Source organism: Charadrius vociferus, unplaced genomic scaffold (assembly GCF_000708025.1).
Source record: "Charadrius vociferus isolate BGI_N301 unplaced genomic scaffold, ASM70802v2 scaffold218, whole genome shotgun sequence".
NCBI classification, from domain to species: Eukaryota; Metazoa; Chordata; class Aves; order Charadriiformes; family Charadriidae; genus Charadrius; species Charadrius vociferus.
In genome coordinates, this window is record NW_009650084.1 from 3085740 (window position 1) to 3107732 (window position 21993).

Here is a 21993-nt window from a genome sequence, read left to right on the forward strand (position 1 = left end):
AGGGAAAGCAAGTCCATTTTAATAATGTTATCTCTTTCAGGGTCCATCTTTTTGCTCTTTAATGTTGAGGGAATAGGACAATATGTGCCCACTGCTTACTTTAGTGACTAAAAAGGGACTTGAAGAGTATTTTGACCAAAGAAAAATCTTCTTATGCGTCCAAGTGCAGGTGATCATGCGTGTGCACTCCCAGCCTAGTGGGAGGCCTACCTTTTTTCCTGTTATAACTAAGGAATCTGGGCCACTGAGAAACACCCGTAGCACAAAGTCCAACATAGTCCTTGTTCTTCCTAAACAGTTGCAGAAACTTCTTCTGGGCATCTTAATGCTTAGAGGTCATGCACAAATTAGAAGGTCTATGTCAATCCCTTCCTTTAAACTAATATTTTGGAAGACTATAGGAGTGCCCTAACCACCATCCAGTCCCTAAACTTCATACTTTTCCCTGAAACTGGTCTGGATGTCCTCTTGTGGAATAGATTTCAGTCCTCCTAGGCTGGGAAAAGACCTGAATCTGAAGCTCACACCACCTGGGAGAATGCTCTACACATTAAGTCACAGAAAGCTTCCTTTCTGTACAATAGCTTATGCAGTGTGCAAGGAAACACCATCTTCTTTAGAAATTGCATATGTCAAAGAAATCAGTCCTGCTCAATTACAAAGCTACCCAAAGGAGATGACTGAGTATTTTGGGCAAATGGAGACATCCACCTTGCAAGCCTCACAGTGGTGGGGATTAACTAGGGTATAAAAAGGGTAAGGAGAAGGGATAGGAAGTTAAAAGCTTCCTGTTCGGTGTTTGGCTTTTTTTTTTTTTTTTCCCCCACTTTATTTGATGTGCAGTAATCTTAAGTACTTCGGTCTGTCTCTGAATCAGCATTCTGTTGCCTACAAAGGTATTGACCATATGGGAAGTCCTAAGCAGTTGGTGTGGGTCTCCCGTATTATGACAATATAGCATTTAGTACAGGATTTTACATAAAGAAAATGTGTGGTTTTTTTTTTTTTTTTTTGTAATTCAGAAACCATTCAATGAATAAAATGTGCACACCAGATACCTTTAAAAACCTGGCTGCAAATTTAAACAGCGTACATGCTTAATTGAAATCTTTTCCTTCCCACAAGAATACACTGATTTTTTGACACAATGATCACAGCTACTCATATGCTAGAAAACTCAGAAAATCAGTTTCTATCCCAAAGCATATATTAAATGTCAGAAGAATATACTGCTGCAAAGGATCTGGTGGCTTGCCACAATGGAAATGACTCAGCTAGCTTGTTTAAAGAATGATATTTTAATTGCTTTGTAGCTCACAAACCTGCCAGCCTTGTAATTTACACTGCTGAAGAACAAGACGACATCTCTCCTTGGCAGACAATTTCTTCTTCTCTCCTGCAGCTGTATCAGCCAAGTCTTTATACCTAGAAAAATCAGCAGAAGTAGAGTTACTCTAATGTTGGCCTGGTTGATGTCTTTGCAGACATTGTTAGTTTTCCTTTCACTCTCAGATCTTTGATATCTGAACTGGAAGCTTAGGATTCTGCTAAGGGTGAAGAAAACAAGGCAGCCAATCACTTTTATATCTTTACATTATTAGACATAACCTTGGTTAATAACAGTGTGGGACAAGTAGTGCTTAAACCCCAGATTTGCTTCCTGTCAGTTCTTTGGGTGCCTCACTGAAAATCAATGCAGAAAGAATGCAAAGCCTCACCAACTGATTTCATTGGTACTGAATCAGGTCACTGAAAGGAGGAAAATATTTTTTCAGTATGTGTCATATGACATATACCTATTAAGGAGTAATTCATAAGAAAGTGACATTGATAAAAATGTTTTCCATCAGTCTGATAGATTTTTTTTTTCATTTTGAACTAAAAGTCTTATAGCAAAGAGACTTTAAGGAACTTGATCAGTTTACATTATTGGAATGAAGATAAAGAGGAGTTTTGATTACATCATTGACTACCTTCAAAACAGAAAATGCTAGATATTAAAGGGCTCTTTGATACACCAGATAAAAGAACTAACGTAGGAAACTTAAGTCATACAAAGTGAAATAAAGTATAAAATTCAAATTTTAACTGTGGAATAATTACAACTTACTAAAGAACCTGACGAATTTTATACAGCTTGATGCTTCATATTATTACTATACTTTTTTGAAGGTATTCCTCAGTCTAGATCTGGCTGGATGTCACGAGCTGGAATGATTTTTCATTATAAAATGCCAGTTTTTGAAAAGGAAAGATTTTGGAAACCTGTCACTTATGATTAAATTTGCAATGAAACAGGGGTAAGTTTTGAAGTTTGCACGCTAACTACATTTCCTGACATTTTATTTATTCGGTTCCTTAACAGCTGATTTCACCTATAGCTCTGATGCAACCCAAAATTGTGCTATCCTGGGACCACTCACACAGACCATGGCAGGCAAAGCTGCAAGGCTGGAATGACTTCAGGGACATCAGTGGTCCCAGGAACTGGAGCAGCATCTGCAGACAAACTGCTCTAAGGCCAAATTTCAGCTAGATTTCTAGTTTCCTAGAGCTGCACAGACCCTTGGGTATCTCAGCTTCTGCAGCCTGGAAATGTTCTCTGGTCTGGTAGCAGTCCTGCTGGGGAATCCATGGCTGACCCTATACTAGTAAATGAAATGTGAGAGGGATTATTTTTCTGGCATATAAACCATCTGTCAAAAAAACCCCAACCCCCAACCTGCCTCTTTATTAAGTTCTGCTATGTTCTATTAAACTATTTTACCTTCCAATACAGTGTAGCCACATGTAAGTTGCCTTCTGGGACTGGTCACTAGCCTGTCTTAATTCCCAAATTGTGTCCAGGAATTGTTTGGAGGAATGCTGGAAAGAAGGGGCCAAAACTTCACCAAGGATCCTTTTAGTAAGTCTAACACTCCAGATTAGACATAGAAAACTGTGGATCCTACTTTCCCAATAGCTCAACTAGTTGTATGGGCACAATGATGTTTGGTTTATGGACTGCTGTTAAGGCCACCTCATTTCCATACTTGTGGATTTTCTTAGAAATCATAGAGAATCAGAGGTGTTAGAGAGACAACTGCTGGAAAGTTTAGCAACTGCTGACTGAAACAAAGTTGATTCAGCATTGACTTAACGATGCATGAAGTAACTGTGAAAGTGGTCAGCCTGAAACTCACTCACAGCAGAAATCCAAAGAAATATATTTCATTCCTGAAACAGAGCCAAATTAAAATTTAAAAGATTGAAATTTTAAGTTTGGATCAGATTTACTTTAAAACCATACAAATCACAGAATTCAAAACAATGATAACCAAACATTCTTTATAACCTGTATTATACAGGAGGCCAGACAAAAATGATCCACTGCTTTCCCCCAGCTTTAAAAGTCTCTGAAATTACACCACATGATCCTGGAAGTTTAATCAGAGTTCACAGTTCCATTCTGTCCAGTAAAGCAAGTGCCGACTTAGAAAAAGAAGACAGGTTAATGGTTGTGGTAGCAGAGAAAGAGCTAACTATGGAACTTAATTCTGCCACAAACTTCCTCTGTGAACCCATAAAGTCATTTAGAAGATGATTTCCCTTTCCCTATATCAGACACTGAAAAGCTACACTACTAGCCCGAGTTAGTCATTTTGTTTTCAAGACAGTCTTGTGAAGATAGGTATTTCCATAGGGTGACTTGTTCTATGCATCCTAGATATTTTTGTTAAAATGAGAAGAGATTGCCCTCTGGAGGTGCCTTTCTCTACTGACCATAGATGGACTCAGAAGAGAAGTCCAGGCTGGGTGCTTGCATTCTGGGGGCTGAGAGGAATCTCACCCTTAGATCTACTTGTCTGACTGACTAACAGAACTTCCTTATTTCTTCTATCTATCTTAGAATCACAGAATCATAGAATGATTTAGATTGGAAGGGACCTTAAAGATCATCTAGTTCCAACCCCCCTGCCATGGACAGGGACACCTTCCACTAGACCAGAATGCTCAAAGCCTCATCCAACCTGGCCTTGAACACTTCTAGAGATGGGGCCTCCACAACTTCTTTGGGCAACCTGTTCCAGTGCCACATCACCTTCATTGTGATTTTTTTTTTCTAATACCAATCTAAATCTACCCTCTTCCAGTTTGAAGCCATTACACCTCGTCAGATCACTACATGCCCTTGTAAAAAGTCCCTCTCCAGCCTTCTTGCAGGTGCCCTTCAGATACTGGAAGGCCACTATAAGGTCTCCCCAGAGTCTTCTCCAGGCTGAACACCACCAACTTTCTCAGCCTGTCTTCAAATATACTGGCTATCTAAGCACCTAGGATGAAAAAGCACCTTTAAACCTGGTGTCATCATCTGCTGTCTCAGATCAACCACTTTTATCTTGTCTAGGCCTGCTCAAACAAAACCAACACAAAATTTGTAGCTATTTTTCAGCCAGAATGGTTCCCCGATTTGATTCTCAGCCCAGTTGTGCGAACACCAGTGTTAACACAAGCGAAGTAGTGGGAATGGTAAGTGGGAATGAGCAGACCACACCTGTTGGTGGCAGCTCAAATTTGTCCTGGACAAAAGAGGTGTTCTAATCATAATCTTACTTTATTTTTGTACTTAATTTTAAATGAGTTAAAATATTTCAACTTTCTTCATTCTTTTTTTCCTTTTGGGGAGATAGTCAAACACTATGGCTTTGGCTTAGGGATTTTTTTTTGGTATTTTAAACTTGATATTACCTCAGTAAAAAATTATATTAAAAAGAAAGCAAAACAAAATTGACAATAAACTAAGATATGAAGAAAGAAAGAAAAACTTATAAGTGAGACATTATTATCAAGATGCAAAATGACATATCTTTAGTGTATCAGATACTTTCTACTGGGAACTGAGCTTGTGTTACCATGTAGACATAATAATTTAATGTTCTTTTAGAATTAACCCTTTCATGGCCTCAAGAATAGCAAAAGAACTTATTATTTTTCAAATTTACTGTATCACAGAAAATAGTAATAAAAATAGTGAATTTATAGTGCAAACTTGTATAGATAAACTCGAGTTACTTGCGAACAACAGGGCTTGCTTCTGGGGAAATATAATCTGGAGAGTCTTTGAAACTTTGCATTATCAGAGAATTCTTCCCCCACCACTGCAGCCTTAGTTCACTCTGAAATGAATGAACAAACCCAATAAAATGCCAGGCTGCTTCTCCCTGACAGGTCATACATTTTGACCCAAGAAAGTAATACAGAGTGTATTTGTAAGGCTTTAGAGAGGATCCTGAGGAATCCAGTGGGCATACTCAGTGCTACCTTGATAAAAGAAGTTTTTAATCTGGTGAAATGCACTTCAGCTAAACCTGGATTGATGAGTTAGTTGTCTAGACTTTCTTAAGAGTCACTAGAAGACACTATTCAGGTGTCATATACCCTACTGTAATATCGATGTTTAAAATAGGTCAGATGAATTGTGTGCTGTAAGACCCTCAGTTCTTTCCATTGAGTATAAAGACAGTTTATGCTCTTGACTCCAGCAGAGACATCTAATATTAGACAAAGTAAATCTCCCTCCTAGTGAAGTCAAGAAGCTGATAAAAAATAATATTTCATGGCCTAGGCAGAGCAACTCATTCACTAAGTGTTCCAAAACAATTTAAAGGATTAAATTGAACCAACAGCCCTCCCTCTACCACCATGTTAAGGCTAATGTAGTGTTGATTAGGAAATAAATGCAAGACCTCTTCCAGTTACTAGCTGAGACAGGGAACACCACCATCGGGGGGGCTCTTGCCCACTCCCCCCCCCAGGAAATTAGTGTGAGAGAAGCTCCGTTTTCCCCATCTTTGTCCTCAGCACTCTCCTTGTCCTAACTTGTCATTTTTACACACCTAAACAGAAGAAAGAGCTTTTGGCTAGACAGGCTAGCACTGTGAGCATGTACAGACTGGCCAGGATCCTCTGGTGTTGCAGAAGCTGTACTCTGACCTCTCTTCCGTTGCTTCTGAATGATGCTCTTTATCAGGGAGATTTTGTGTTTGTTTGGACTAGATACTGCTGCCAATACCTTCAGGTAGCTTGTGAATATGGAAAACTCAGTTCTCTTGGGTCTTCACAGATAAGCATGTTATCTGATCATTTTCTCCCTCACTTCCCTAAGTGCACAGCTGACAAGATTCAGCAGGCTGTTTTTGCCGGAGACAGAATATTCCCCTGTTCAGGTTATGGCACAGTAACCCACAGTAATATTCTCAGGCTCAGCACGCTATTTGATTTACACGGAGTGTGCACAAATAGGCTGTAGGGCTGTACTGCCAGTTCTGTACACAGAGTAAATCTTTAAGCATTGGAATAAACACCACGCACTCAATTTCAATAGCACATCAACATGATAGAAGATACTAATGGAAAGAACACGGCAAGTACAAAGGGCACAAAAACAAGCAGCTCCAAATCAACAGCTTAAACAAACAACACAGATGTCTTTGAACTGAAGCCTCAGAACTACTTTGTTTGTTTGTTTGTTGCTGTTCTTTTTCAGAGGTCTCTCTCTTGCCTAGCTAAGTAAGAAAGATGAAAAATGACAAAGTCAGAGGTAGCTACTCATTGCAATCCAACATCCCCAGTAAGGAGACAGCTTCTAACACCAGAGCTCAACTCTTTCCTGAAAGCAACTGCTTCTCTGCATGTCTTTGTCTTGTTATTTTCAAAATAAAAATCATGTATGGCTGGCATGTAACTGCTTTATAGGAGTGCTAAGTAATGTAGTTTTAAGTTTTAAATATCCAAACACAGCTTATGCAAGGAAAAATAATCAGTCCTGCCAGCGTAACTCATTATGTTGCAGTTTCATTTTCTCTTTTGTTTACTATGATGTGTTCTGTTTGCCAAGGTAAAAACACATGATTTAGTAAAATCTATTCAAATGGTAGTGAATAAAAGAAGGCAATCAAAATTAACTTGTATACTGTGTTCCTGTTAGCAGAAATGTAAAAATTGTCATCACAAAGGAACAAATCCAGGTTGTGCTGTCTTGCTAATTTCTTTTTTTTCCTTTCTAAATTTCCTCTTTTCTTCCTCTGACAACCAGTAACAGATTGATGTATTATTATGTCTGTGAAGTATGCGAAAGAGATGGACTTTGTTTGCAAAACTTGTCACTATGTGCTCATAACTCAGGATTTTTAGTTTTGTTTGTTTGGATTTGGGGAGGATGGGGAGAGTGGGTTAGGCATGCTTTGTATTTGAAAAATCTATCAAGTGAGAGCTGAAATTTCTAGAGGACCTATCTACTGAAAAGAGAAATGTACGTTTTTAAGGAAAAGAAAAAGGATATCTGGAAAATTTTGAAGTATTAGAAACCTTATAAAAGCAGTCAAAAGCAAAGAATAGAATGGAATTTTGATTAATGTTATGTGTATATAAAGGATATATAGTCACTGCACTCCCTTGTGTTATATTCTTTTTTTCTAACCTAATTATTTTTGAACTATGAGGAACATGAGTAATTCCAGGTAACTATAAAAGGGGAAATAGATTATTATAGTTTCCAAGAGAAGAACAGAAAACTGATTCTGCCAATCCCTGTACAATATATATGACATAAATAGCTCATTATACAGCATAAATATTAACAAGTAAACCAGGTATTCAAAATTTTGGAGAGAATATATCTTTGGATGTGGAGAAGAAAAAGACGCCTTCATAAATAACAGATTACAGTGGACAAACAGACTGCATTTTGGGCTTCTTTTATAGGAGTACAAAAATATCATATAAGAGGACTATAAGGTTAACCTTTACATGAAAAACATTTTGCACTGAGGTTGCTTCATACAGAATTACAGAAAAAATGCAGACTGGTGTAGAGGTGAGTGTGAAGTGCAATTTGCCTGATAGATTTGAAACAATGTATGGCAAAGAACCAAAACTTTAGAGTACCTGCCTACCGTGCTAGTGTTAGTTCTTTAAATATCATAGAATCATTGATATCAAGCAACACAGGATTAAATGGCTTGATCTGCAAAACAATAACCATCAACGGAGAAAATAAAGTTAGAGTAATTTTGGAAAAACTGCAAGCAGTTTTATTCTCTCTGGGTTAATCTGGCACACAGACATTTGCTGACAGAAAAAGCCCTGGAAAGCAATAATATTAAAAGTGACCTTACAGCAAACTGACCAGGTATCACAGTTTTACCACAATGTTTTTATATATGCCACTGTAAGCCAGAAACTTTTCAACTGATGAAACATTCGGATTTTCTACTTCAACAATTAAAAATTCACTTCCTGTATAAAGAGGTAGCATGCTTTAACATGTCTATGGAAAAAGGAAAATATTCTTAGAGTGACATAAATGGTATGTAACTGAGATACAAGAGTGAAATTAAGGACTAAGAAATAAAACAGGAAAAGACTCAGAAAATGCCCAGAATAGCATTTTACAGTGACCTGCATGTGGGTCAGCCACTGACTTCATGTGGAGCTCAGTACAGACTTTTGAGAGAGGATCAGGGCTATAAAATCCACTGGATTAGAATACCCTTGCATAAGAAGTGGCCATTTGGGATATTTTAATTTAGACTGAATAAAATGTAAAATAAATCTCTCAGATAAAGATACTTCTTTAGGATGGGTGACAGATAAATTAATTGGAAGGATTTTTTTTTTCCTAAATTTTACATTTTTGCATTAGGTTTTGCCACCCTTAATCTTTTCTAGACATCCGAATTTCATTTTCTGGATAGAAGAAATAACAAATATATGTGTGGTTTTAATCCTAGAATATTTATTCATATACTTCATGTAATTAAGCAGGGGCTTCCTCATCTCAGACAATGTGGCAGCAGAATAATAAATAGAATATAAATTATAGTTCAGCTCTTGGGATTAGTAGATTCAGCTATGCAAATAAAAAAATGAATTCACAACATCTGCTAAAGTTTTGCATTACAATAATTTTGCATCATCTTACTTAAAGCAGACATTCCCATTCCATCTTGATAAAGCAACGTAAAAATACATTTATTTAAGAAATTGGCAAAAATTAACTCAGAAATATGCTAGCATCATAGAATCATAGAATGGTTTAGATTGGAAGGGACCTTAAATACCATCTACGTCCAACTCCCCTGCCATGGGCAGGGACACCTTCCACTAGACCAGGTTGATCAAAGCCCCATCCAACCTGGCCTTGAATGCTTCCAGGGATGGGTCCTCCAGAACATCTCTGCGCAACCTGTTCCAGTATCTCACCACCCTCACAGTAAAGAATTTCTTCCTAATATCTAATCTAAATCTACCCTCTTACAGCTCAAAACCATTACCCCTCATCCTATCACTATGGCCCATGATAAAGAGTCCCTCCCTATCTTTCCTGTAGGCCTCCTTCAAATACTGGAAGGCCTCTATAAGGTCTCCCTAGAGCCTTCTCTTCTCCAGGCTGAACAGCCCCAACTCTCTCAGCCTGTCTTCACAGGAGATGTGCTCGAGCCCTCTGATCATCTTTGTGTCCCTTCACCGGACTCTCTCCAACACGTCCATGTCCTTCTTATGTTGGGGACTCCAGAGCTGGATGCAGTACTCCAGGTGGGGTCTCATCAGAGCGGAGTAGAGGGGCAGAATCACCTCCCTTGATCTGCTGGCCACACTTCTTTTCATGCAGCCCAGGATATGGTTGGCCTTCTGGGTTGCAAGCGCACATTGTCAGCTTATGTTGAGCTTCTCATCAACAAACACCAAGCAGCCCTATTATATGAACACTTGCCTCTAACTCCGTAAATGTTTACATTTACCTCTAGATAGATAGGCCTTCTCCATAGCTAGCTTCCTCTTCATGCTTGGGCACTCCACAAACAGGCACACAGAGCAGTAAAATGCTTCACTGTATGCAGAATATATGACTGAAGAACTAATTTAACTTTCTTTATCAACCTGCTAATTTGAGTCTATATAACAAAGAGGTGATATAGTTCTGGTATGTAATGAAAATAGTTTCCCTTCTCCATAGATGTAGTCATGTGAAGATAGGGCGTCAAATTTAAAAGTCCTCCTGCAAAACTAAAAGGTCTGAAAATTGCCAAAAATCAAAAGGTACTCATTTTTTAACAGAGACTGGAATAAAGGAATGCCTGGGAGTAGAAGCCAAAAGGTGACTGAGTAGATGGGCAAATTTTTGCCCTTTTTGCCCTTCTCCTACCAGAGAAAAAAAACATGGCCACTAAGTCTGAGCCACATCTTACTACTGAGGCTATAAGGAATTAGAAGATGTCTTAAGCATTCCTTTCTTTAAAATTACACTCCAAGGCAAGAGTTTTGGTGATTATCATAGTATTGTGCACTTGGCCTCCAGGAAATTTGCAGCTGGGCTTCACCAGCAGGCTGACTTTAAGTAGGTCAAGATAGAAAGTCATCCTTCAAGGGCCACAGGACAAGGTCATGACGTCTGGTCTACAGATCTGCAGGCACAATGGTAGGCATAATATTAAAAGGGGGTGAAATTATGAGAAGACTTTGAAGTGCTATTCAGAGAAGGACATGCTTTGGCCCAGCTCTTGTCCCAGTGTTTGGAAGCCTGGAGTCAGATGTCTGAAATAACTGCAAACAAGCTGTGTAAAGCAAAGTAACTTATGACTTTTTCTGAAAAATACACAAGGCCTTTTCAGAAATGTGATGCGATACTGAGCTGAAACACCAAAGTGGGCTTATACACTTTCCTATTTGGTCTCCTGGAGGGGTTGCTACTTCATTGACTCTCTGTTTGCCAAAAAAGCACTTCCCAGATCATTTGGAAATATACTGAGATAGACATATATTGCAGAAGCAGAAAGCAAAACCAGACTAAAATGGAAAATCTGATATTAGAGTGAAATAGGATTGAATTTGATGTTCCACCTAGATGACGCTTTATTTCTTCTTTGCTTTTGTTTTTTCTCTTCTGTGCAACCTTGACTCAGCCAAAGAGGAATAATAATACATAAAATCCCACAGTGCTCACTAGTAGCTCAGACAAGGTGTATTGGGATTATGGGGCAGGTTGTTAGGACGTTCTTAAACCATACAGGCAAAATAGCTTCTCTGGAAGATTATGTCTATCTTTACTCCCTTCTGTGGGAGCTTTCCTTGTGCCCTCTGAACCCTGCGAGTAGCAGCACTCTGGGTAACAGACCTGGCTCGGAACTGTATAAGTGTTAGACAAACCATACACAAGCAACATTTTTCAAGATAGGCTAAGGCTCTCCCCTTGGCACACTATATCAACACTTGACCAGATTCTGCTCTCATTTACCATGGAGTACAGCAGGAGTAATTCTGCTAAAACTGATGATGTTAAATTAATGCCACACCGGTCTAAGGAAAAAAGCAAAGTAAGATCCAGCGATTAAGATACATAAAAGGATTTTACATGCATGCTTGCATAGGATTTTGTGTTTGCTCTCAGATGTCACCAGTATTAACTGCTTACTATTATTCAGTCTGACTAGGATATCTAGCTGTAGGAAGTCTCATTCCAGGTTCTTCTGCTGAAGATTAAATGGTTGTAAAGGATATCAAGATGTGGATAAGGAGAAAAAGGGTGCCACAAATGTCTGAGTTGAGTGGAAAGAATTTAACAGCTGCAGAACCACAGAAAGAAAAAACAGCAGGAGGGTCACAGTCGCTTTTGAGTGTGGAGCAGCTGGACTACATTTATACAAGTCGTATGAGCAGGGAAAAAAAAAAGCAGTAAAGAGCAACTAATTATATTTTTCTAGGCACTGAAAGCACACAGTTATATTTAATTAATCAATGAATACAAAGGAATTATTTTAAAACTATACAGTAAAATTAATCCATCCATGTGACAATTTGCACCTTAATTAGATAATTCAAAGTTCCTGCATAGTGCCATTAGCATAAACTAATGTGTTGCATATTTACTTCTTTAAAATTTTCATTTTAAAGATAGGCTGTTTGTATTAATTCAAAAGGTCTATTATTTTAAAAGACATTTCCTTAAAAGGGTTTCAATGTATAAGGATTAGTGAAGATATTAGCGGTTGATAATATTTTCTTTTAACAGGTTTATTTCTTTGCCAATCATTTAACTGAACTTCTTACTACCATATATAAATCTATGTCCATTATCTTTGTCATTAAGTAATGTCAGCAAATTATGAAGTACTCAATAATTATTTTTGTTGAAACATCAAGGTTCTGAAATCATTTAATGTTATTATCGGCTTGTTATAGACACAGAGAACTCACTCAGCATGTGAGATATGGGTCAAGAACTTTCAATATTCTTATTTGTACACAAATATAGTATTAACTATTTTTATAATCCAAGCTTTTAGATGGAATACAGTACAGTGGTAAGTATTGTAGTACCCTGTGGGAACATTTTTCTGTATTTAGAAACAGCACAAGCTTTTAAATTCACAGATGTAAAATACCCATCGATATTATGAGGATATCATAGAGTAATAGGGTTATTTAGTGATTCAACAAATGATTAGTTAACCCTGAAGGATAAGAAATGTCAAATGCTAGTGGAAACTGAATGTCAGTCCAGAGGTACCAAGGGTGGCACTTAACTCTGGAAAGAAAATAAACATTTTAAATTTCACAGATCCTTCCTTAAGTTAAAATAAAGAAAACCGCTGGAACTGCTGAAACAGTTCAGCCACAATTATGTTTGTGTGTGCCCAATAGATTTACCATTGCCTAAGAAAATGAACCTAGCTAGGAAAAAAAAAAGGCAGAAGAAAAAAGGGCAGAAAAACACCTCGCATACTTATAGTGGTGGAGGGAGAACAATCCCTTGAGATTCTCTTTGAAACAGCCTAAAAGCCAGTACGTTCTCTATTGCACAAAGCAACAAACTCCCTGTAAGAAGTTCCACTAAGTTTTATACTTTCTATACTAAATGTAATATAAATAATGCTGGAAGATTATTCAGATTGCACACTAAACATTTGGAAGTTAGGGGCTGACTAACTTAAAACTGACCATGCCACCTTTATTTCCTTGTATCTGTCTATTTTATTAGCTAATTACATTCCCCTGCTCAAGGGACTCCTTTTCATGTCGATCCTGCAGAACTCTAAGTACATGACAGACATGAATAATTCAACGGACTTCAATGGAATGACACAAGAGTTTACACCCATTTATAATCACTTTAGCAAATGAGGGTTATATTATAAAACTCAGAAGATGCCCAGCAAACAACGCTGATTTTTATCTTTGCCTTCTAAATATAGAATATCTAACTATAGAACAAAGCTAGATGTCTGATCTACCACTGAAAATTCCAGTCAAAAAAGAAACTCTATCTTCCCTTATACTCATTTGTGCACTGTCGGTAAGCCCCTGAAACACCAGCAGCTTTATCATTCTCACAGTCCAACTCGGTGACATGTAACATAAGGACTGCATGTACAATGCTACTTATTCTGTGGGCTTGAGAACTGATGATACCATGGTATAACTTCAAAAGCTGCTTCTGTTTCAGCTCCGTTGTTCTCCGTTTTTTGTTGGAGCCTGTACCAAAACATTAATTCTGTTCCTTGCCGTAGATGGGAGCTAGACTGAGACTGTGGCATACCTGCAAAAACGGATACATATAAAATGTCGATTGAATCATACCCTAAAAATGACCATTTTTCTCTATACACTACAAATTAAGTCCAGGCTCATTAGTTGAGCCACCATAGGCATCTTAAGTTATCTAGTGTATTTCTTGTCATTTGAGTATTAAAGAGGATCTAAGGGAGAGAATGGAGAAAATAAGCCAAACAGCTACAAAGAAACACCTAATGGGGAGAATGGATTTTTTTCTTTGAGCCAAACAGCTACAAAGAAACACCTAATGGAGGTAAAACATAATATTCTATCTACATTTAGTCTATCTGTAACACACAGAGCTATTTGTTTGTAATATGAATAGGCCAGACACTATCACTGTATCATCACATTGTACAAATATATGTCAAATAGCCTATAGCCTCTAAGTTAGTCCCAAATACCTAATCTATGCAACTCCACAGGTGATGAACACCAATTCTAATACATGTGGCTTGCCAGGGAGAATGTCAGTGCACGCTGGGTTCTGGTCATCCCTTAAAGCATAATAATCTGCAATATCAGCAAGTTTTCACAAAGGATTAGTAATTTAGAATAATTCTGAGACTACTGTAAATTATTCCAAACTGGGCCGCACTATCAGAAATATTGGCAAAGGAAAAAAAAAGAAAAAACCTGGAGGAAGAAGAAATGTATTGGTTTGAGGTAAACCACAGCGAGAAGTAAGAAGGGACATTTAGAGTGATGGCAATTGTCTTCCCAGGTAACCTTTACACATGGTGGAGCCCTGCTTTCCTGGAAATGGCTAAACACCTGTCTGACAATGGGAAGTAGAGAATGCATTCCTTATTTTTTTTGCTTGTATGTGCAGTTTTTGTTTTCCATATTAAACTGTATTTATCTCAACCCATTTTTTGAAGTCTGATTCTCTCACACACCCGGCTGGGGAGGAGTGAGCAAGCGGTTGTGTGGGGCTGAGCTGCCCACTGGGGTTAAGCCACAACACTTCTTTATAGAATGTGATGATTACCAAAACTGCCAAAGATCTGATAATTTTAAAAATTATAGTTTTAAACTTTGTGGATGACCTTCATTCTTCACAGGAATTTAGTCATTCATGTCTATGAATTTGGGTTTAAGGTGCCTTCAAAACTGATGGCTTCAAAATACTTCACTTACTCACCTTTCCTTGCAATCTAATGATTACCCCCAATCAGAAATATCACTTCCAGCTCTAGGTCTGAAGCAACAAACTACACAATGGTGAGGTTGCCATTTGGTATAAACTGATATCGTTACATCTACTTTAATGGAATATTGCTTTTTAACACCAGTCAGATTACGTCTTGCTCTCCTTGCAATGATTTAAAGCGTCATGGCACATATCAATGCATTGTTCCATGAGAAGATTGATGATATTATTGTATAGCAGACGCTAAAGCTAAAAGGACCAGTGTGATGACCTATCACTTTGCAATCTACTCAGTACATCATTCTCACTAATGTCCTGCCTAACTTGCTCATGAGACTCTGAATGTTTTGATATACTTTTTTAATTCACAAATGATATATTGAAATATATTGAACATATGAATATATTGAAATATGATATATTGAAATATGAAATATAAGGGAATAAATTCCCTTATAACTTTCAAAAGGTTAAAAAGAGAAAGGAAAGACAGAGAGAGAAGAAAAAAAAGATCACCAAAAGACCTTCTGGACAAAGGGAGTTCAGATATGCAATGATGAGTCCCACACAAGATTCACAAAGAAAAACAACACATCTGTGCAATACAGCATCACCTAATAGGGCAAATTTGATCAAAAGCTTACAATAGTTATTAACCATGGCTTTATGCCAGTTGCAGAAGGACAGACATTATTTGACAAAGCAATGATATTAGCATGAACATAAATTTTCCTGCCTGAGAAAAAATGTATCTCCTCAGAATGACCTCCAAGCAAAGTCAATTGTCTGGATGAGTTAGTAACAAAGTGCTCTGAAGCCATTTTTGACCTGAAGTCCACTATTAGAGCACTTCAGTATCAATGAACACTGCCCTGAGTAGAACTGCAGATTTCAGGATCTCCAGTCAAGTGTAATTTCTAAGAATTTCACCTAAGAATAACTTCATACTGAAATCAGAGGAAAACCTGTAATTAAAATAGGCTTCAAACATACTTTTTTTCAACCTTGCTGCTATGATTATCATAAGAATCCATTATCATTGTGTTCCATATCTTGCTTCCTAATATTTCCTATTAAAATGGCTGTTTTGCCATCTTTTCAAGTTACTTTAAAACAAAAAAAAAATCATCAGAACGTTAATTCTTTTTAGCATTCTATTTTCAATACCTTAAAATCCTAGATATTCTTTACTTTTAATTGACTCCATACAGCTTACATGTTGTAATTAAAATATTTTAACATATTCTGTCCATAGAGGAGAATAAAGTTAGCCAATGAAAAGAAGAAGGAGGGAGAAGAGGGAAAAGAAGAGGGGAAGAAGGGGATGAAGAAGAGGAAGAAGAAAAAGAAGGTGGCCTAATACTGTATCTCCAAACCTGCCCATGACACTGTCTTACCAGTTAGCACGAACAACTGCTTATAATCTAAGCTGCAGGTCTGCATATGCATAGGTAAAACTAAAGACTAGATTGATACAACTGAAGCCACTTTCAAAGAGAATTGGAAATGGTAAATCATAACATTCTACGGACTTATCTCTTGTTGCAACAACACTGTAAGAGATGTCTCCACGTACAGCCTTCATGTTGTCCTTCATGGTATGGAATTTTCTCTGCTGTTCCTTGAGCAGCAACAGAAGGCAGGATGGGAGCTCCATAATGGAAAACACAAGACTGAGTTGAAAGAGTTAAATCCAGAAAAGACAGTCTAGAAACCTGAGAGACAGTAATGAAATTCCAAGAAACACTCAAAAAGTGCAGAAATAAAGACAAGGAATACAGCACTATCAGACAATTATTTGGGCTTTCTGAACAACATGATTTTTTTTTTTTCTCATAGAAATCCTGCAGTTCTCATCAGCTAATTGCTTATAGTTCACATAATCCCCAGAGGTTATACCGAGGTCCAAAAGCCCTGAAGGTTTGCCGCAAACAGCAGGGAAGGCTAACACAGATGACTTCTTTCAGGACCTGCACAATTGGACCTTGCAGTCTCCATTGCTAAGCAGCGTCCCAGACACAAGAAATATGTGTGACATGTGAATGTCTTTCCTTAAGGTGGTAGTTCATGAATTCTTCAATTCAGGAAACTAAAACGCAGGAAGAGTAAAACACTGTGTAGTGTTCAGCAACTTGGTGAACCACATTAAAGAAGAAAGAGAGAGGAAAAATTTATTTTAATTTCTAATCCAATTTACAAAACACTAATGGTAGAGGAGTGTTGGTAGAGGAGGATGGTACCAAAACAAAACTGTTCAGAATGAGTTAAACAGAGCATCTTACTGCCTCATTTTTACCTGAACATGCCTGAACAGCTGTATTCTTGTACTTCACTGAGCAAGAAATATAAGCTTAACTCATTACTCTAGATGGGTCCTTGATCACTATCATTATTTTTAAAAATTTATATTCCAAATGGCTTTTACATGTCTTCCTTGAGCACCAAGTGAGGTGAATGACACAAAAGTCAGCCAGGATCCATTTTATTAATTGATGTAAAGAGATTAAGTTCTAGATATTAAGCTTGTACAACCAGGGTCTGTCTGTGCCCCAGAGAGTTTCTAAGACCTATTGTTCTAAATTTGTAATAGAGCACACCCTGATATTTTCTTGCCATTGCACTGAATACCAAAAAACATAACAAATTACTACATTCCTACTAAAGAACTTTTTGTATATCTTGGGTGGAATTATCCTCATTTTAAATAAGATATCAAAATGCTAAATGCTGGAAAGAAACAGCCATCTACAGACAGTTCCTAATTCCATGGGTATTTTACTGTTTTCTTTCCTCCAGGGAAAGGATGTTTGAGGATACTTTGCCAATGCGTACAATTTGGGCTGCAAATTGGAAACTGAACTCTTCACAACATTGTTTGTGCCACTGCCTTGACTGAAAAGTAAAGCTAGAATTTCAAAATCTAGCTCACTGAGAACAATTCTGAAGATATTAATGCAAAATATATGGGTAAACTTTTCCAGGAGTCTAAAATGCATGTTACTCAAGGCTTTCTATTTAAAAGATAAGGTAAAAACTGGTTTCTGTCTCTCTACTCAAAGAGCTTTAGAAATTGAGCCAACACTGCAGGCAAATTCAGCAGAAACACTGCAGCTGGAGTTGGCAAATCCACTGAAATCACATATATCATTTCATAATTATATTGGTGCTGCCTGTTTTTACAACATTTAATAGCATCTGACCTTATTAATTCCCACTTTTATTATATATTCATTGACAGTAACTGTCACAGCTTCCACTTAAGAACCAGTATTTCCACAAGATTTCTTTTCTGATCAGCGAACTTCAGTGATTGAGGGGTTCACCTAGCAGCTGTCATCTTTTACTTTAATAATACAGAAGCAGAACCAGTAAATCCAAAAAGGACAGCAATAGAAATAATGATTAAGCTTTGTAGCCCAGGAAGAAGTGCTCTTGCAAAATATGACCTTTCCTTAGCTACTGTCTTTCTTTAGCCATCATAAGCATTCAAATGTGACTCATAAACACATGCTAGAGACAAGTCATATTAATCCCTAATTAGTTATTAATATAAATTTATTCAAATTTATCCAATTAAGATAGCAATGGTACTGTCTGTATTACTGATAGAATGTCCAGGTTTTCTGATATTCTATCCCTTCACCACAAAGGCCACTAATTCAAACATTCTGTCTTTTTATTAGCCAGCAAAAAAAAAAAGGTTTTTAATTTTTTCATCAACTAATTTTTTTTAACTCTGACCATGTTACCTATATGATAAGGAAGACATAAATGCACAAAAACTGCACAAAATGCAGGGAGGGTGGAGGTGGGTAGCAAGTCACTGTTTTTTGGGAATTCAAGTTGGGATCCAGGCCACAAATTCTCTTTGATTTTGCACAGTGCTTTTAGAACTACCATTAATATCCTTTACTTCTCAAGCCAGGTAAGCCAAGGAAAACTGCATAGTACATTCAGCTCTAGAAAAATGAGATTTCCTTGCATCACTACTATAAAACACTTTATAGTTGCGCTAAGCCAAGCTGTGAACCACACAGCTGCATTCACTGAAACTCAGCCCATTAGAAGGACTCCAAGACACAAACTGAAGGTGAAAATCTTAGTTATGGGTAAACATCTCGCACGCACCCATCTGGGGATACATTTTGCTACCTCTAAGTCTTGTCATTCTTGGATTGATAGGTCATAGTGTCACGCTTATCAACTGTATCAGGATAGCAGGGTATCTTGTGTTTTATATCTGTAGGCATATTTTTCCCCCTTTGGGGCCGCACGGTCAAATTACTAGTTAGCATGACTCAAATGGGGAGGATACTCTCCTCTTCAAAAGAGAAAACCTGAATGAAAGTCAAGAGTCTTTACTACTATTTAATATTTACAAACAAGGACACAGCTGAGAATGGCAGAACAAAGCAAAAGTGACTTATATTTACATCCTTTGCAAAACATTAAAGAAAAAATTAAGTTGTAAGCAAATTTAATTATTCTCAGGTGCATCCACCATCGAGTTAGGAGAAGGAAACTATGTATTTTTTCTTTCTCCCTCTGTGTTTTTCTGTTGTCAGCTGTCAAGGTCTTTCTCCCCAGCGTAATGGGGAGCAATTCCTTTGTCCCTTGGGGCAAGCCATGGGGAGGCTAAACTTTTTCAGCCCAGTAAGAGCACTTGGTAAGAGAATTCACTTGTTTACAGCTTTCTACATGAATAAAGAACAATTCCTTCGTCTTTCTTTGTGTTTTTCCCAATTTTTCTGCTTCCCCCACTTCAATATAATCAGTATAATATTAAACAAATACACTTATTCCCTACTGAAAAAAAAAACCACAACCAAAAAACAACCCCCCAAAACCAACAAAAAGCTCAAAAATAAAAATAAGAGATCATCATCCTCATTCACTGTGATAGACCTCTATTTTATTGTTGAGCTTCTTAGTATGATGACTCCTTACGGATGTGTAAATACCACAGAAAATGGAGGCCCTTTCAGTTGCTATACATTTCTATACTCAAAGGCAATCAGCAAACCTTCATTATCTTTCAGATCCTACTCCTGCTCATGTTCCTTCCTTAATTATGAGGTTTTAACTAAGCTTCTAACTATCCACCTCTATCTAGAGAAACTCTTTCTTTCTTTCTTTCTTTCTTTCTTTCTTTCTTTCTTTCTTTCTTTCTTTCTTTCTTTCTTTCTTTCTTTCTTCCTTTCTTGGTTCCAGGATAGCTCAAAACGGAGTCTGTTCACATACATACCAGTATCATTGTAGCCTGTTGTGATCACTACTTGTCATAATTGTCATTTTATATTTTACCTGTTTGTATGGTATTTGTATTGGTTTGGGATTGAGGGACTCTTAGTAAAATTTAAGTTGATGTCAATTTTTCTGTCTTTTGCAACTTGAAGAATAATAACTGGTATCTCAGAGAGAGAGAGGTTTAGACTTTTGTGCAGCATCTTGACTGTTCTGCAAGAATCAGCTCTTAGAAAGCTATCGCACTCAGTAGCTCAGTGCCTGAACTCAAAGTCTGCCCGAGTACATACCAGTGCAACCATCACTGCCCACCTAGGGGCTGGAAATCACAGACCATTCTGAACCATGCAAAAGAAGTAGAAGAGCCACAATGGAGGAAAAAATAATTGTAGGAATAGAGAAGATACTATTTTCCCAAGTATTAGAACACTAGAAATATCCGTTTGACACCAAAGGAGGTAAAAAATTGCAAGGTGAGAAAGCCTATCAAATTCAGGTCTATGAGCATATATGGAAATCGGACAAAATCATTTCTCATTCCAATCAATGAATAACTGGACAAGACCAGAGTTAAGCTGAACAGCCAACAAAGCTAATCCAGTTCACAAGAACATTGCCAAAACGCACTATCTGGTTTCCAAAACCATCCTGTCCAGTCACTGAGGCAATATAGAGATGTAGTACAAGTGACACTTTTTTAGAAGACATTTTGAAAAGGCAGCTCAGAAGCTCTGAATTCAATAATTCTTTACTCTTTCTTACCTGTAGTCTATTGGCTAAAAAAATACAGCATGAAGGATTGACGGTACGTTTGAACTGCAATCTAATACTATCATTTCTGCTTAAAAATTTTGTACTTTTCAGCCAATAACAGAACAAATAGCCACATGCATGTACTATTTGAAATGAAAAGAATTATCCAATACACTGAATGTAATTATGAAGGTTAACTGGTCATGGTGAGTAAAGTGAAGAATTTGCATGTTCTGCTGTTCAAAGTAAGATAAGCTTTGGCCTGTGTGACAGGAATGGATCATGTAAAAAGCCTTAAATGCTGATAGTTTCTTTCAGTACTGATGGGCCAAGAGCTCTGTGTTTCTATTTCTGCACAAATCTGAAAATCAGTAGTGTCAAGACATGTATGCAGAGTAATTATTGCTAACTTCTGAGTATGTTCAACACATATTTGCAAGGAATATTATAAAATGGACTTTATTTCAGTAACAGCATGCTAGCCCCACCACTGTTTTATTCGTTTTATGTATAATAATACAGTTATTAGGACCTGGTTCAAAGAGGTAAAAAGACAGGAGCTCAGCTACAAAGAACCCATAAAGAAAACTTATTATGCAGGAAAAGGGATAAAGATGGACAGTAACAAAACTAGAATACTTTAAAATAACAGCATAAATGTTGCTGGCACCATATTGTTGGGTTTTATTGATATTCGTGTTTCACTATCTATCATTACCACAAATAAATATTTATTGTGAGACACCAGATGTCCTCTAGACTTTTAGGTAAAAAATTGTCTTTGGGACATACTTGAGGGACTGGAGGAAAAAGATTGAAATTATATTTGAATCTTCAAACATTCTTTTAGTGATATTTTTAAACAATGTTTCTCCAAAAAAGACAATGTCCCAGACTCATGCATATATTGTTAGAGTGAACACACATGGTGCCATTCTCTGGCACTGAAGCCAAGAGAATAAAATAACCTTTGTACATATGGTTACTCTCTTTCATCCTCAAAAGAGAGCAGCTGCCTCCACACTGCCCACCAGGAATGATCCCAGGCCTGTGCTAAACCCCAACCTGTATCTGGGAATTGCAGTGAGAAAAGCAAGGTGGCAATGACCAAATCCTTGCCAGGAACCATTGTAAGGATTTCACAGTAGAAAAGACTGTGGGTTTGTGCTCATGTAATACTCCCTTGAAAAGCTCAATTCAGTAATGTAGAAACATCCATATAGAGATTGTCCCTACCACTTCTGAAAATG

At 37.4% G+C, this 21993-nt stretch overlaps 1 protein-coding gene across 1 annotated transcript in view; it reads right to left on the bottom strand.

The window, feature by feature from the left end:
• Nucleotides 1–21993, bottom strand: part of MYO16 (myosin XVI) — a 322775-nt gene that overhangs the window by 61993 nt on the left and 238789 nt on the right. The window contains 1 exon segment of the mRNA XM_009892140.1: nt 1323–1425. Coding sequence (XP_009890442.1) covers nt 1323–1425 — 103 coding nt within the window.